This window comes from Penaeus vannamei, chromosome 2 (assembly GCF_042767895.1).
Source record: "Penaeus vannamei isolate JL-2024 chromosome 2, ASM4276789v1, whole genome shotgun sequence".
In the NCBI taxonomy this organism is placed as follows: Eukaryota; Metazoa; Arthropoda; class Malacostraca; order Decapoda; family Penaeidae; genus Penaeus; species Penaeus vannamei.
The window spans coordinates 46,910,721-46,928,220 of record NC_091550.1 but is presented as its reverse complement, the minus strand read 5'-3'; the positions used below and the strand labels follow the sequence as shown (position 1 = coordinate 46,928,220).

The 17,500-nt window shown below is 46.7% G+C and overlaps 1 protein-coding gene across 14 annotated transcripts in view; it reads right to left on the bottom strand.

Moving 5' to 3' along the window:
* The window catches only part of Osbp (oxysterol binding protein), a 337,878-nt gene that overhangs the window by 216,757 nt on the left and 103,621 nt on the right, over nucleotides 1-17,500 (bottom strand). For 5 of the 14 annotated variants that reach the window (XM_070133788.1, XM_070133803.1, XM_070133796.1 and 2 more), the window contains exon 2: nucleotides 2,958-3,699. The exons of the other annotated variants lie outside the window; for them this stretch is intronic. In XM_070133788.1, coding sequence (XP_069989889.1) covers nucleotides 2,958-3,471 — 514 coding nt within the window. In that variant the 5' untranslated portion in view covers nucleotides 3,472-3,699. The remainder of the gene's footprint in view (nucleotides 1-2,957; nucleotides 3,700-17,500) is intronic. 14 annotated transcript variants of the gene reach the window in all.

The window sequence follows — 17,500 nt, the reverse complement described above, 5'->3', positions numbered from 1 at the left end:
GATGAATGAAAAAAAAATAAAGAAGAGTATTTGGATAAGCGCTCTTCCCGCGGGACAGAATCGCGATTACGTTTTCAAATTCACTTTAGAACAACGTCGGTAACTTTACTACAGCGGCAACAGAGGAGGAATACAGTTATTGCATTTGCAACTGTGAAGGAATGAGTCAAATTCAGCATAACACTGAAACAAAATACTAAACTATTGCTGGGATATGTTCTCTGAAGTATAAAATCGTGAAAACACGATAGTCAACAAAAATAATTAAACTAAAAAATAAAATTATATTTCAATAACAACAATAACACAGGCAATAATGATAATAAACAGCAACAAGATTACACAGAAAACCTGTACGCATAGCTCAACCACTCGCCCGTCTACTTGACACTCCTTAGCCTTATAACCAACCAACCCACCCACCCGTCCACCCACCCATCTACCCCACCTACCTCTCCACATACCATACCATAAAAACCATGCCAGACTATGCACATCCTACACCCCACTCCCCACTCCCACACCAAACCCAACACAACACTCCAACAAGCTCCACACACCACTGTCCCACACAACACACCCCACTCTACACCACACACCACACTACACCGCACTCCCCCCTTCCCACCACAGCGCGGCGGCCGAAGAGCTATCAGTATTCCACTCGCCAACGCCACGCTTTCTCGATACCTCCAACAGGCTGGAAAACTCGGAATTGGAATAACGGGGTGCCTGGGGAATAAGGGAGAGGAGAGGAGAGGAGAGGGGAGAGGAGAGGGGAGAGGAGCGGAGAGAAGAGGAGAGGGAAAAGAAGGATGATGCACTGGAATAGATGCGTTAGGGAGATAGAGACGGGGTGAAAGAAAGAAAGAGAGGGAGGGACGGAGGGACGGAGGGAGGGAGGGAGGGAGGGAGAGAGAGAGACAGACAGACAGACAGAAACGGTAATCACAGAAAGAAAAAAAAAGAAAGCTACAAGGAACGGCAAAAAGCAATCAGAAATTGCATAAAACAAGCTCATCAGCAGCCGGGGAGCCGATGACCCACACGAGGCGCATCAAACCAGCTCAATATTCGCAACTAATTTCCCCATTAGCAACGATTAGCACGGAGAGGCAATTTCGCGTCAGAGTGTCATTGGGTTATCATGATCACTTATAAGACTAATTTCGAAATATTTCGGTTTTTTTTCGAGACCGTAAATGGCGTTTCTCTCTCTGTCTCTGTCTCTGTCTGTCTGTCTGTCTGTCTGTCTGTCTGTCTGTCTGTCTGTCTGTCTGTCTGTCTGTCTGTCTGTCTGTCTGTCTGTCTCTCTCTCTCTCTCTCTCTCTCTCCCTCTCTCTCTCTCTCTCTCTTTAACATCGCAAAAAGGGGATAAATATTGCGAGGAATCGAAACCCCTGTTGCACTGGCCGAGAAATTTATTCTATGAGGAGTCTTTCTTTTGCAACAAATAAGGCACGGCATTCAATCTTCAATCCTGCAGGTCGACTCGTGCACGGCAACTGGCGATTCTTTACAAAATACAAGGTCGATATACGATACTGGAACAATAATACTAGTTCGGTCCCTCATGTCTCTCTCTCCTCTCTCTTCTTCCTCTTCTTACTTGCCTCTGTCTTCACCATCTTCATCTTCATATATGTTCTTCATCCATCAATCCATCCATCAAGCCATCCATATACCTATCTACCTATTTATCTATCTCTCTTTCTCCTCCTCCTCCCTCCTCTCTCTTCTTCCTCTCCTCTCTCTTCCTTCATTCTCTCGCCCCCCCCCCCTCCTTAACGCAGGTCAAGGACAAAGTAATACTTAAGACGCTGCAGGTCAGCTTTCTTCCCAGCTGACTCTCCCCCCCCCCTTATATGCCTATCCCCCCTTTCTACTATTATCTTTTCAATTCATACCTGCTTACATCACTCCCTTCTTCCTCCTTCCTTTCAAGACTCTATGTCATTATTTTCCAATTTCTCACATTCTCCAATTCCAATTGAATTTCTCCGTCTTATCTTATCTTCTCCCTTCCCTTCCCTTCTTCCTTCCCCTTCTCCTCCCCTTCCTCTTCCTTCTCCCTCTTCTTCCTCTTCCTCTTCCTTCTCCTCTTCTTCCTTTTCCTCTTCCTCTTTCCTTTCCTCCTCCCCTTCTAACCGCCCATCTTATGCCATTAAACCCAATTAAGACATCCCCTCCCCTCCTCAAACTCTCTCTCTCTCCTCCCCTCTCCCCTCTCCCCCCCACCCCTAAACACCCCCTAACCGACGCCCTCAAATTGCAAGGTCAACCCCAGCCCCCCAATCAGCGCGCAACACATCAACGTAAAGCAAGGGCGAGCAGCGGGGATTGGAACGTAAGCTATTGGCTAATCACGGAGCGTTTCTTCTCCTCCTATTGGTCACGGGGAGGTGGATCGTTGCCGTGACGTCACGACGGGGGAGGGGGTGGGGGTACTGGCTGCTGCGATATGACCTCCATATACAAAGGGAGAGGGAGGGAGAGAAACAGAAAGAGAGAGGAAGGAGGGAGACAAAAACAAAGAAAGAGAAAAAGTAAAGAGAAAGGGAAAATCAGGAGGAGGATGAAGAGGGGGAGGGAGGGGAGAGAGAGGACGGAGGGGGGGCAGGGAGGAACAGAGGGAGAGGGAGGGAGAGAGAAAGATAGGAGATATTCGAGGGAATTCAAAGTCGAAGGAATACCAACAAGAGAACGAAAGGATGACGTGCATTCTGCTACCATTCCATAAAGCATAAAGTTCCCGCCACGAGTAGACTCACAAACATCCCTCCACCCTAGCATCCGCTGCGAGAGAAAAGAATCCTTCGCCGGTGAATCAAATCCCAGATCCCCCCCCCCCCCATCCCATCCTCACCCTAGGATAGAGAAAATCCCCTCCGCCGAGTCCTTAGCGTCCGAGGACCGAGCGCGGAAGGCAGCCTGTGAAGGACAAAAGAGAGACTCACCGGCCTGGATGAGGAGCGCCTGCACCAGGTGTCGGCCCCGGTGGATCCCGCAGGCCACCCGGTACACGGCCATCTCCGTGCCCTCCTGCTCCTCCTGCCTCTCCTCCTGGGGCTCCCGCTTGCAGCAGAACAGCAGGCACAGCGTGTCGGACGACAGCCATGACGTCGACGAGGGTCCGACGACCTCCGCGCCCTCGAGTTTGCCTTCGCCCTCCTCGGAGACCTTCCCCTCGCCCCTCACGCCTGCCTTGTGGACGGCCTCGCATCCCTCGATCTTCTTGGGGTCGCACCGCTCGTCGGGATCCCCGTCCTTCTTGAGCAGGATCTCCCCATCCTCCTCCTCCTCCTCTTCCTTCACGCTCACCAGCTGGCACTTCCTGCGCGGTGTCGCAGCACGGTCCTTGTGCTCCCCCGGCGCGCTGCGGCCCCGGGCGGCCCTATCTGGGGGGCCGCCGCGGGGTCCCAGTGGCGGCGGGGACCCCCTCGGCCCGTCGACGCTCCGTATCTTCACCATTCATCTGGGAGGCTCCTCTCACCCCGCCCGCAGGGACACTGCACGCCCGCCCGCCCGCGCTGCACACTCGGCGGTCGCCTCGCACGCAGCTCCGACAGTCACTTGTCACTCACGTCACTCACTATCGCGCCACGCATTTCGGGTCTGGCGGCTTTATGTCAGAGTTCAACTTCCACGTCTCTTTTCAGATTACTTCACGCTGAATATTCAGTGCATTGGAATCAAGCCCTTAAAGATTTCCAAAAATAAGAACAAGATTATCATCCATATCCTCCTCTTCATCAAGTCCCAAATTATTAGCGCTTATTCCAAATTCACACAACGATGAATGCGCAAAGAACACGCACGCACATATTTATAGCGAGCACTGCCACGAGCATGAAACGGGCGACGCTAAAAATATTTCACCGCGAATAAACTCTACGGTCAAGAAACCCACATTTCACTACAACGGTCTTCATTAACGCACGCATGAGAGAAAACGGACGCAAGGTCATGACACAAAATATCGCCCGACTCTTCAACGGAAGCCTACCTCCGTAAAGTCTTCTACAATTTTAAAAAATCTACACATTTACAACCAGTCATCATCTCCCAATATCTGTGTCTTTCCTATTGTCACTACTCCCTTAAATATATAATAATGAGCGCGGAGAAAAAAAATAAACAAATAAAGAGAAAGAACAAAACTAAATACGCAACATAAAAATACCCCTTCCCCTAACTGGAAAGAAATGAGACACCAACAAAAAACTAAACACCAAAAAAGAAAAAGAAAAAAAAAAACATTTGGAAAAGCAAGAAACCAAAAGGACGCAAGGCAAGAGTAGAACAACCATCCTTCAAATCGGATTTATGCTACCCCCCCACTTGCCTCAACCACACAAATCCTCCTCCCCTACCTCCTTCCCCTCCCCACCCTTTCCCCAGCTTTACTGCGGCTCGAATCTATTACGGCGATGCTTTACGACTCATATTGCAGAATCCAAAATCTCGGGGGCGCCTTGCAGGCAATTTATCCCGACAGATGACGCTTCTAGCCCCCAGGCGAGGAGGCCATGAACGAGGCATTTTTCCTTCAGTTCGGGGAATTGATGGCGCAGTCCTCCCCTGCTCTGCATAATTGTGAATGAGAGAACCTCCGCGCTCTACATAACCGCGAATAAAGTTACCTTTCGCAAGCACGCTCTGGCGAAAATGTTTTAAAATTCCTTCTCCTCCTCCGGGGCAAGCTTGCAAATAAGGTCAGTCTCCGCACTCGGCGAGGTCGACGAGCAAGGCCACGGCATCGGAAGAGAGTTCTCGCCGCAAATTGTCCGAGTGGGAGTTGCTGGAGGCGAAAATTATATTCTACGCCCGAGGAAATGTGAAACTCGCTTGCTCGAACTTGATAATGAACGATATGTAGGTCGAGCCACAACTCTCTCCCTCCCTCTTCCCTCTCCCTCTCATTTGCTGTGCTTGAGGCATTATTCACCATCATGCAACCTCTCTAAAAGCCCTCCCTCCCCCTCTCTTTTTCTGTTACTTACTATTTCTCCCTCCCTTCTCCCTCTCTCCATCTGTCAGTTTCCTTCCTTCCTTCCTTCCTTCCTTCCTTCCTTCCTTCCGTCCTTCCTCCCTCCTCTCACCCACTTTTCTTCCTCCTCTGACTCTCACCCAATCCCTCTCCTCCTTCCTCCCTCCTACATCGCCTAGAGTATTATTCAACACCACGCCTGTTCTCCCCCCTCCCCTCCCTTTCCCTCTACCCCTCTCCCCCCCTTCGTAACTCGCAACTCCCGACAGCCTGGCAAGGAGCGCGCGTGGCATCTCAAGATCTCTGAGCTCGGCGCTGGGGCTCGTGAACACGCTCTCTTCACCCCACCCCCAGCCCATCAAGCAAGCTGTCACGCAGGCTGTCAATCAAACTGTCAAGCAGCCCAGGACGCGAGGAACAGCTCTTGTCTACTATTATCCTTTGCTTGTTTCCCCTCCCCTGTCATCGCGACGTCACATGTCCTGTCATTTTCGCGTGACAGGCGCTTTCTCTCCTCCGTCGGGTGTCATCGGCAACCACGTCGGGGCCGCGTTAGGCTCAAGGGGCTCTGACGACCTCGGGTGTCTATCGTCGCTCAAAGATTTTGCGGGCGTGCGGTGACTGTGACGCGCGAGGCCGGTTAAAGATGGTGTTTACTTGTCTGGCGTGTCTTTCAAAACCTTTAAGGATTAACTTTTACGAGATTAGAGGCGTGGAATTTCAATCATCTCCCTTTTTCAGTCCTTTTCTTTTTGTCTTCCTTTCTAACTTCCCTACCTCTCTCCTCTCCCTCTCTTTCTCATCCTTTCCTCTCCCCCCCCTCTCTCTCAAAATACCTTCCCCACTTCTCTTTTTCTCTACTACTTCCCTTCTCCTCCTCTCCAGCCTTCCCTTCATCCTCCTCTCTCACTCTCCCTCTCATTATCCCTTCTTCCCTCTCTCTCTCATCCAACCAACGCCACCCACACACAAACAAACACCCCAAGAGTCTCCAGTGGCAAAACAAAGCCCTGAAATCTCTCCCTCAACCGCTCCCCGCCTCATAAATGTGGACTCACACCTCCGAACAAGCGCCGTGATCAACACCGACTCGGCATCGCGCCCAGGACAGCGAATCCCCCTCTGACATAGCAACACGTCTCCCACATGTTATAAATCGCAGCTCGGGCAAGTTCTCCGCGTGCTTTTTGTCCTGCGGGGCGGAAGGAAACTAAATTGCTGAATACGAAATGGAGGTGGAAAACGTAACGAAAAACTAGACGAAAGACATCAACGGAACATCATCTTTTTCCTTCTTTCTTTTCACAGAGACGAAAGAAGAAGAAAAGAAAAGAAGAGAAGGAGGAGGAAGAAGAAAAGCAGGAGGAGGTGAGAGGAAGAAGGAAGAAGAAAGAAAGAAAAAAAGAAAGAAACAGAATAAGAAGACGAAGAAGAAGAAAAGGGCTTCCGCGGATTTACGACCAGTCGAGCGGAGGTGGATTAGCGGATTCCGAGAGTAATCGCACCCAAGACAAGAGCCCTCGAGGAGGCTGGGTGGGCCTGACGGGCAATTTATGGAGATCTGCCATGACGTGTATCGGGCGCCGCCATGTTTACGGCTGGGCTATTGTGTGCAGATTTATCAGTTGCTTCTCTCCCTTTATCGGCCCTTCTCTCTTTCCCCATTCCCTGGTCATCTCACGGGGGATTACAGACTCTTTCTCTGCTGAGGTTATGTGAGGTCTTTATTTTACTCATATGTACACACAAACACACACACTCACTCACCCACTCCTTCACTAACTTACCCACTGCTTCACTCACTCTTCCACTCCTTCACTCACACACACATACACACGCACACACGCACACACGCACACACACACACACTCACCCACTCCTTCACTCACTCACCCACTCACCCACTCCTACACTCACTCACTCACACACACACACACTCAAACACACACACACACACACACACACACACACACACACACACACACACACACACGCATGCACCTTTCCTCACTCACACATCACTCCCACTCACTTTCACTCCTTCCCCCTCTTTACTCACACACTCATACTCACTCACTCTATGATAATACACACTACCTACTGCACAAACAATAAATAAATAAAAGCAAAAACAACACACACTCCAAGGATGAACGACACATCACAACTTTCCCCAACTCCTCCAGAAAATTTAATAATTCAACAACAAATCAAAATGACAATAACATCAATAAGAAATAAAATTAACTCAAAATAACAAAGCCATTAATAAAAAAAAATAGAAAAAATCAATGCAATGATGATGTGAACAACTAATGGCAACCAAGAACCCATTATGACCTTGCGCCGTAACACCTGTCTGACACCTGCTATTTATTTATTTATTCTTTGGTTCCCGATTAGTTACCTGGCATTTAATGTGCGTGGGAGTCGCCAATTAATTTCATCAGACTTTTTTTTTACTCTTGTATTTCCTTATCGTTGAAGAGATTACCTCGTGCATTATTCGCACTTCCATTCTATTTTAATATCTCTCTGTCTTTGTTTCTACTTCTCTTCCCTTTCCACTGTCTGTATCTATCTATATATCTATCTATCTATCTGCCTGTCTGTCTGTCTCACTCCCCCCCCCCCATCTCTCTCTCTCTCTTTCTCTCCCTCTCCCTATCTCCCTCCCTCTCCCTCTCCCTCTCTCCTACTGCCCTCCTTTTCGTCCCACAACGTTTTCCCCTAACCCCCCCCCAAGAGTGAGGTCACACAGGAAGCCTCCGAAACCGCACTTACAACATTCCATTTGTAATTGCTCCTTATATAAACAACAACAACAAAAACAACAACAAAAATATGGAAGAAACCAAAAGACAATAAAGCAAGCGAGCGTCTCGTTATCAGAGTGCGCACGCAAGCCATCTCCAGGTCAAACAAATATGCAATCAGACAAACAAACGAACAAACAGCTGATCATTCTTCTCTCGTATATCAATGCTGACAACAATAATACATTGATGGTGATAACAATAATAATAATAATAATAATAATAATAATAATAATAATAATAATAATAATAATAATAATAATAATAATAATAATAATAATAATAATAACAATAATCATTATTATCATAATCATCATATTTATCGCATTAATAGCAACAATAATTACTATAATAACGAATACAAACAACACAAAAATAACCCCTCGTAATGAAAGAAAATTAACGCCATCAACACCACTCCGAGTCCCAGCCTTCGTGCCCTCTCCCCCCCCTCCCCACGCTCCCCTCATCCCCTACGTCACAATACGATACACGGATCCCTTTCAACAAAATAAAAAAAACAACAACGACAGCAGATCTCCGGCCGCAGAGGAGATAGATCACGCAGTCAGGTGGACGCGACGACCGCTGGAGCTCCCGACGACGGATACAGTTCTCGTTTTCTAAGTTATACAACGTTTTCTAAAAGGTTAGATAACACCGTCTTGCATAATGGTTCTTTGTGGACGGGTGGCTGCTGGTTCTAAAATTCCCGAGGGAAGGTTTTCTGCCTGACGGGGAGTTTTGCCCGTATTGGTATCACTGTATGCGACGTTTCTATTCACCTTTTGTTTCTCAATCGTCAACCTCCAACCTTCATGTTATTTTGGCTTTTCGTTTCTAGAGGTTATGTTAATTCGCCTCATTAACTATCTTCTGTACAGAATAGTGGCTTTGTTATCACTATAATTACTAATCACTGTTACCACCAAAGCCATTACAATCCTCATCATCATTCTCATTATCATCGACACCACGATCATCACCATCACTTTATCCTCCTCCATTCTGTCTCTCCGTGTCCTCCCTCGCCCACCTTTCCCCTTCGCCCCCACCACCATCACAATCACCACACGAGTCTCTCCCGGCCTCTCCCCCTTCCTCCCTCAGTCACGCACAAGCACAGACTCCTCCGCCGCCGCCGCCACACTCCTCACCCTCTCAGGAAAAACTGCCACAGCGCCACAGCCGATCTTCAGCCTGGATGTCCGAGGCGCGAGCACAACCCCTGGGGGGCCACGGCAGACACGTCTCTCCCTCTCCCTCAACCCCCTCCCCCTCTCCAGGCCCTCTTCCTCCTCCCCCTCTCCACGCCCTCGACCCCTCCCCCTCCGTTCCCACCTATCGCCACTGACTCCGCCCCCTTCCCCTCTTGGAGTCGAGGTCATGCCTCCATGGCTTTCCCCTTGCCAGCCCACACACCGACTCCCGTTGGCTTGCAAGCACTCCCCGCCCACACGCCCATACCGCGTCTAGACACAAGCAGTTCCTTCCCGCCCTCTGCCTTTTCCTACTCGCAGTCCTCTCCCTACCTCCTTCCCTTCTTCCCACCCTCTCTCTCTCTATCCCTCCCTCCTCTCTCCTTGCCTTCTTCCCACACTCTCTCTCCTTCTCTCCCTCCCTCTCTCCCTTATCTCCCTCCCCTCTCTTCTTCTCTCCCTCCCTCTCTCCCTCCCTCTCTCCTTCTCTCTCCTTCTCTCCTTCTCTCCCTCCCTCCCCCTCTCCCTCCCCCTCTCCCTCTTTATACCGGAGCGCCTGGCCGAGTCCCCGAGTCCCGGAGTCCCCCTCACACACCGTCCCTCTATCCCGTGGCATCCTCGCCCTCACCCTCGCCTCCTCGCCTCCCCTCGGCGCCCCTAGGCCACGCAGTGACACCTCCGCAGTGCAGAAAAGTTACTCAACCTTAACGGAGCTTCTCGCCGCCTGGGGACCTTGCTTTAGCACGCACGGACGCTCACTTGACCGCGACTTGCCCGTCCGTCCGTAAGGAGGCCTCGCGAGACACGAGTTCGCAAACAATTAAAGATCTACAAGGAACACAAAGCCCAGAGAGAGAGAAGGATGAAAGAAGGAATAAAGGAGAAGGAAGGATGGAGAACGGGAATGAAGGGGTAGGGGGGAGGGGTAGGTGGAGGGGAAGGGGCAGGTTATGGGGAGAGAGGGAGGGAGGGGGGAGGAGAGAGACAGAGAGAGGGGGGGAGGGAGAGGAGAGGAGAGGAGAGAGAGGGGGAGGAGAGGAGAGGGAAGGGAGGGGGGAAGGAAGAGGGAGGAGGAGGGAGAGAGGGAGAGAGAGAGAGAGAGAGAGAGAGAGAGAGAGAGAGAGAGAGAGAGAGAGAGAGAGGGAGGGAGGGAGGGAGGGAGGGAGGGGGAGGGTGGGAGGGAGGGAGGGAGAGGGAGGGAGGCAGGGAGAGGGAGAGAGAGAGAGAGAGAGAGAGAGAGAGCTAGAGAGAGAGAGAGAGAGGGAGAGAGAGAGAGAGAGAGAGAGAGAGAGAGAGAAAGAGAGAGAGAAAGAGAGAGAGAAAGAGAGAGAGAGAGAGAGGAGAGAGGAGGAAGAGAGAGAGAGAGAGAGAGAGAGAGAGAGACAGAGAGAGAGAGAGAAAGAAAGAAAGAGAGAAAGAGAGAAGAGTAAGAGAAAGAGAGAGAGAGAGAGAGAGAGAGAGAGAGAGAGAGAGAGAGAGAGAGAGAGAGAGAGAGAGAAGGGAGGAAGCAACAAACGAACGAAGGGAGGAAGGGAGAGACAGAAACACAAGCCCCTACAACAAAAACAACAACAAAAAAAACAGTAACAGACAGGCCTCCCCCCACATTGAAAGGCGTTACGGCGAGAGTCCCCACTCCCCGTTCTTATCAAGCATCAAATGGCAGGTAAACAAACACCCCAAAACAAGGGCTCCTTTGGGACTCGGCTAAACGCGTGACCAGGGTATACAACCACTGTAAAACCATCGGCTATTCCTTCCTTCCTACTTCTCCTCCTCTTCCTCCTCTTCTACTCTCCTTCCTCATGTGTTCTCTACTCCGTGTCTCCCCACTGTCTCATTTTATACAAACACACAATAACATCAATAATGCTAATAATAATAACAACAGTAATAATAATAATGCTATTGCCTAGAATGCTAATGCTAATAATAAATCAGAAATAACAATAGCAACAATGACATCAATAACGGTAATATCAACAATAGTAATAACAACAACAATAATAATAATAATGATAACAACAACAACAATAATAATAATAATAATAATAATAATAATAATAAAATGAATAATAACAAAAACAATAACGACAACAATGGTAACACCAACACAACTATCAACCAACAAGAAACAAGCCAAAAACACACGGACCAGAGTCAACAAAACATCCGCTCCCTTCCTCTCCCATCTGTCCTGTCCTCTCCTCTCCTTCCCCCCTCCCCCTCCCCTTCTCTTCCCCCTCCCCCACCCCTCCCCTCCTCCCTCCCCCATCCCTCCCCCTCCTCCTTTACCCTTTGATCTCCCTCGTCCGCAAACTTGCTAACAACGGAGAGCGACCAGAAAAAAATATACGAGAACAAGCGAGCTGGCCGAGTCTTGGGGAGGGGGGGGGGAGGGGGGGTCGTAAGACTTCTCTATGGGGTGCAAAGGGAGGGGAGAGAGAGGGTGAAGCGGGAGAGGAAAAGGTAAAATGAGATGAGATGTTATAATGAAAAAATGTAATGATAATACAATAATAATAATAATAATAATAATAATAAAAACAATAATAATAATAATAACAATAATAAAGATAATGATGATAATGATAACAACAATAATAATGATATTTATTATCACAATAACAATAATAATGATAATAATAATAACAATAATGAAAAAAAACATCAATACCAACAACAATAACAACAACAATAATAATTATGACATTACCAATAATACCAATAAGAATAACCCCATCAATGACAATAGTAACAGATATATCAACGATAATAATACTAGCTTGTGGAGAAAAAAAAACGAAAGCAAAACCGATGAATGACCCCCCCCCCCCCAAAAAAAAAAAAAAAAAAAAAAAATCCATGAAGACCCTATGCATAAAAACAGAACAGGGCAACAAGGCGTAAAATATGAACTACAACCGACCACGCTAACCAACGCAACGGGAACAGCAGTAAATAAGAAATTAAAAAAGGTAAGAAGGGAAAAGAAAACGAACCCACGGGGGGGGGGGACGTAGGAGATGGAAAGGAAGAAAATAACGTTAATAGAAAGAAAGACGAGAGAACCGATTAAAAAATAGCATATAAGAATAAAAGAGAAAGGCAGAACCGACTAGTCATATCAGGGTGAAAGAGGACAGTAAACAAATAAATAAAAGAACGATAGATGATAAAATTGTCCATAAAAAGTTTTATACGGAAGAAAGAAACGAGAGTGTGGGGGGAGAGGAGAGGACAGGAGAGAGAGAGAGAGAGAGAGAGAGAGAGAGAGAGAGAGAGAGAGAGAGAGAGAGAGAGAGAGAGAGAGAGAGAGAGAGAGAGAGAGAGAGAGACAGACAGACAGACAGAGAACGAAAGAGAGAAAATAAATAAATAAAAAGTCACAAAAGAACAAGAAAAAAAAAACGAGAGACAAAACCGATCAAAAACCCACCGAACTACGAGAAACAAAATCCAGCTGATAAATCAAGGAAGGGACTTGGAATGAAAAAGGACGGAAATTCCAATAAAACTCCTATGAGTCGCTCTTAATACCTTCTTTAAGTGTTTCTCTTTCCGCAATAACTCCGGATGAGGAGCCAGAAGAAGAGAAGTAAAACCAAGATAACGAAAGTGTGGAAGGGACAGAGAAAATAAAGCAGAGAAACAAGACGAGACACAGGAGGGATAATATAATAATAGAAAAGTAGAAATAGGGGGGGAAAATGTACAAGAAATGAAGAATAAGGCTGAGATGCGGAGAGATGAGACAGAGGGAAAAGAAAGAGTAGAATAGGAATACAGAATAAGAAAATAAGTTAATGGAAGAAGAGGACGAATAACACAAAGGAAAAAAATAACAAAATAAAGAATACGAACGAGAGAGAGAGAGAGAGAGAGAGAGAGAGAGAGAGAGAGAGAGAGAGAGAGAGAGAGAGAGAGAGAGAGAGAGAGAGAGAGAGAGAGAGAGAAAAAGAGAGAGAGAGAGAGAGAGAGAGAGAGAGAGAGAGAGAGAGAGAGAGAGAGAGAGAGAGAGAGAGAGAGAGAGAGAGAGAGAGAGAGAGAGAGACAGAGAAAGAAAGAAAGAAAAACAAGAAAGAGAAAGAAAGAAAGAAAGAGAAACGAAAACCAGCCCAGCTAAAATCCACAACAATCCAGACACCAAGCCCAGTGCCATCACATCCTCGGACCTTTAAAGAGGAAAGACCAATGAGACCCAATGGTAACTCATATTCGAAAACGCATCATCCCGCTAAATAAAAAAAAAATACAGTACCCCCCCACCCCCCTCCAAAAAAGGGTAACAAAAAAGGGGTTTCCCCTACGCAATGCAGCAGAACACCTGGCCGTCTCCCCCTCCCCCCCACCGTCCCTCCACCATCCTCGCCCGCATCCCTACTCCCTACATAAAAACAAAAGCCAAAACATAAACTAAAAAAATAAATAAATGAAACAAAAAATGAATGAAATCTTAAGCACTGCCAAACAAATAAATATATAAATAAATAAGAAGAAATCTATGAAAAAAGAGAGAAGAAGACGAGGAGGAAGAAAATATGTTGAAAAAGCGAAGAATCAAACGAAACGAAAGACGAAACTAAAAAGGAACAAAAACGAAGAAAAAAGGTAACGTAGAATCAAACGGAAAGGAAAAGGAAAAACAAAAACAAAAAAAAATCGAACAAGGAAAGAAAAACAAGAACAAGAACAAATAAATGAAAAATTAACAACAACAAAAGAAAAGAACAAGCCAAGGGAAGACTCTTGGCCGGACCCTCAAACTTTAGGGGTGTCTACCCTAAAAAGAGAGAAAAGTGAAATACCGAAAAATAAGAGAAAATGCATATAACGAAAAGCAAGAGAGAAAGGGAAGATGGCAAAATACAAGAGAGAAAATGGACATGGCGAAAAACAAGACAGAAAAGGGACATAACGAAAAACAAAAAAAGCAAATGGACATAGCCAAAAACAAGAGAAAAGGCACATATCGAAAACAGAAAGAAAAGGGACATAGCGGACGACACGACTGGATATACAGTCAATCAATCGAGCACACCTTGAGTAAAAAGAGTAATTCGACGACGAAATAATGGCACTCATAACAATAACAAACAGGAATTATGGGCGTTTAGAAACACAAATATAAACCCCAGGCAGAGACAGACAAAATGTTGGAGAGGGAGGAAGGGGAGGGGGAAGGGAAAAGAGAGACAGAGAGAGAGAGAGAGAGAGAGAGAGAGAGAGAGAGAGATAGAGACAGAGACAGAGAGAGAGAGTGATAAATAGATAGATAGATAGATAAATAGATAGATAGATAGATAGATAGAGAGAGAGAGAGAGAGAGAGAGAGAGAGAGAGAGAAGGAGAGAGAATAGGAGAGAAAGAGAATAGACAAAAGAGAGAACGAGACAAGAGGAGAATCCCCCCTCCCCTACCCTCCCCCCCAAAAAAAAACATCCTACCGAGAAGTAAAAAAATATATATACATATTTACGACACCATAACCCAGCGAAAAAGAGTCGATAATAATATTCCCCCGACCCTATAAAGAAGAGGAAAAAAATGAATCTTCCAAAAGTCTTCCACCGTCCTCAGCCCCTCCCCTCCCCCTCCCCCCACCCCATCTCCATTTTCGGGACGTTTTCCAATCTCTGTCACCAAGTTAGGAGAGAAAGGAAGAGAGTGAAAGGAAAGATAAGAGACAGGAGGAGAGATGAGAGCTGAGGAGAAGAAAAAAAGTGATAAGACGAGAAACGAGAAAGGAGCGGAGAGAGGACAAGAAAGGAGAAATGAAGAGAAGAGAAGAGAGGGGAGGCGAAGAAAAGAGAAGAGAACATAAAAAGCGAGCGAGAAAAATAGAGGACAAGAAAGGAGAAATCAAGAGAAGAGAAGAGAACATAAAAAGCGAGCGAAAGAGAGGACAAGAAAGGAGCAGACAAGAGAACAGAGAAGCGAGAGAAAAAAAGAAAAAAAAAAAACGGAAAAGGCGAAACCCAAAGAAGTCCCTCAGCTTCTGTCAATACATCCGCGTCTCAGGTCGGCAACGTTTCTGGAAATTCGTCAGGTAGGAGATTCTCCCTTGTCATCCTCCCGAGAGAGAGAAACGAGCAGAGGAAAGACTGTCTAATGAAGGAAACCGGGGGGAGAGGGAGGGAGGGAGGGAGGGAGGGAGGGAGGGAGGGAGGGAGGGAGAGAGAGAGAGAGAGAGAGAGAGAGAGAGAGAGAGAGAGAGAGAGAGAGAGAGAGAGAGAGAGAGAGAGAGAGAGAGAGAGTGAGAGAGTGAGTCACCATACGGACAGAACAGCACACAAACAAACACAAAACACTATCGAATATAAAGAGGCAAATAAGTAAATAAACACACACACACACACACACACACACACACACACACACACACACACACACACACACACACACACACACACACACACACACACACACACACACACACACACACCACAACATACAGCCGCAACCTACAACCCAACATCCCTGAAAGACGGCACGCGCGCCTATGCATGAATGAGGGCGAGAAAACGTGATTTGGCATCGCATAATTCCATCTCCCCCCCGCCACCCCGACCCGCCTGCCTCAACCCTCGACAAGAGTTAAAAAAAGGAGAAGAAGAAGAAGAAGAAGAAGAAGAAGAAGACGAAGAAGAAGAAGCAGCAAGAAGCAAGGAGAAGAAGAAGAAGAAGAACAAGAAGAAGAAGAAGAAGAAGAAGAAGAAGAAGGAGGAGGAGAAGAAGAAGAAGAAGAAGAAAGAGAAAATAACGAGAAAACCTCCCACCGAGTTGAGCTAACTTCTTCACCTCCTCAACAACACCTCGGCTTGAGCGCGCGTGAGCGGGGCATAAGATTCTCAAATGGAAGAATGCGAGGGGGGGGGGGGGAGAGGGAGGGATGGAGAGAGAGGGGGAGAGTGGGGGAGGGAGGGAGGGAAGAGAGAGAGAGAGAAAGGGAGGGAGAGAGTGGGAGGGAAGTAGAGGGCGAAAGGGAGAGGAAGGGAGAGGGAAGGGGGGGGGGAGAGAGAAAGTTGGAGGAGCAGGAGGAGACGAAGACGAGAAAAAAAAATGGAGAAGCAGAACAAGACGATGCATAAGAAAACAAAACAAGATAACACATGAGAAAGAAGTAAAAAAGGAAGGAGGAAGAGAAAAGAAGAGTTAAAAACCTCCCAGACTCCTCCCCCAGTGACTCATCCCCCCCTCCTCACCCTCCCTCCCCACCCCCACCCGCCCAAGCCGGCTACACCTGACCTTGTTACAAACCTTGACAGGAACATAAAGATCACGTAAAAGAAAAGAAGGCATATAAAGATTTAAAAGCAAGAAAGGGGGTTTGGGAAAGAGAAGATAACACCCACCCTAAAAAAAGAATAATAATAAAAACAAACACAATACTGATAATGAGGATAGCCAGATACACGTGAAAGCAGGGCGAGGCACGGAAGTCGATAAAGATGGAGAAGGGAGAAAGTGAAGCAAAAGGAAACCGGTAAAGATGGAAATGGCAGAAAAGCGAGGCAAAAAACCCGATAAAGATAGAAAAAAGTGAAGAAAACGACCCAGAAGGGAGAAGAGGGAAAAGAAGAAAAGCCGATGATCCTGAACCAAAAGGGAATAGAGGGCACAAGAGAAGGAATAATAACCCGAAATAAAGAGTGATCTAACAACAGATGACTTAAGAGAAAGACAGGTTTCCAGAAGTGGGTGTGGCTCAAGCTGGAGACTGAGATGGGCGGAGCTGGAGAGTGAGATGGGCGGGCGTCAAGGCAACCGACCAAAGAGATGTCAAAACGAATGAATCCATCCGATAAACTCGTAACAAAGAGAGGGAGGCGAAAGAAAAAAAAAGGAACAAATGATGAATAGAACAACGACACCGAGAAAAAACAAACAATATATATGTATACATACCAAAACAAAACTGTCATCCTTTCATGGAAATGTAAATAAAGCCAGAACACATTTATCAAAGGAATGTGCAGCGCAAACAACACCCCCCCCTCCGCCCACCGAACCCCCCAATAAACTAAAAATAAACAAAAACAATATAACAAAAACGCACAAACGAAACGAACGCAAGAATAAAACATATACATACATACGCACATACGCCAAGAAGAAAGAAAACAGACAAAGGACAAAGAAACATCAAAAGACCCATGTAATTGCGAGAAACACAGGTGACGGATTCGCTGGCAAAGAGGCGATGGGGGGAGGGGGGAAGGGGAGGAGGATAAGAACAAAGGTAGGTCAAAAGAGAGAGGACAAAAGAAAGGGAAGAGGAACACGTAGGTAACGAAAGGAAGAGGGGAGGAAAATGGGGAGGGGGTGAGAGAGAGAAGGAGAATTATATAACATATATTATATCATGCATACATATATGAGTAGATGTGTGTGCGTGTGCGTGTGTGTGTATCACACATATATATATATATATATATATATATATATATATATATATATATATATATATATATATATATATATATATATGTATG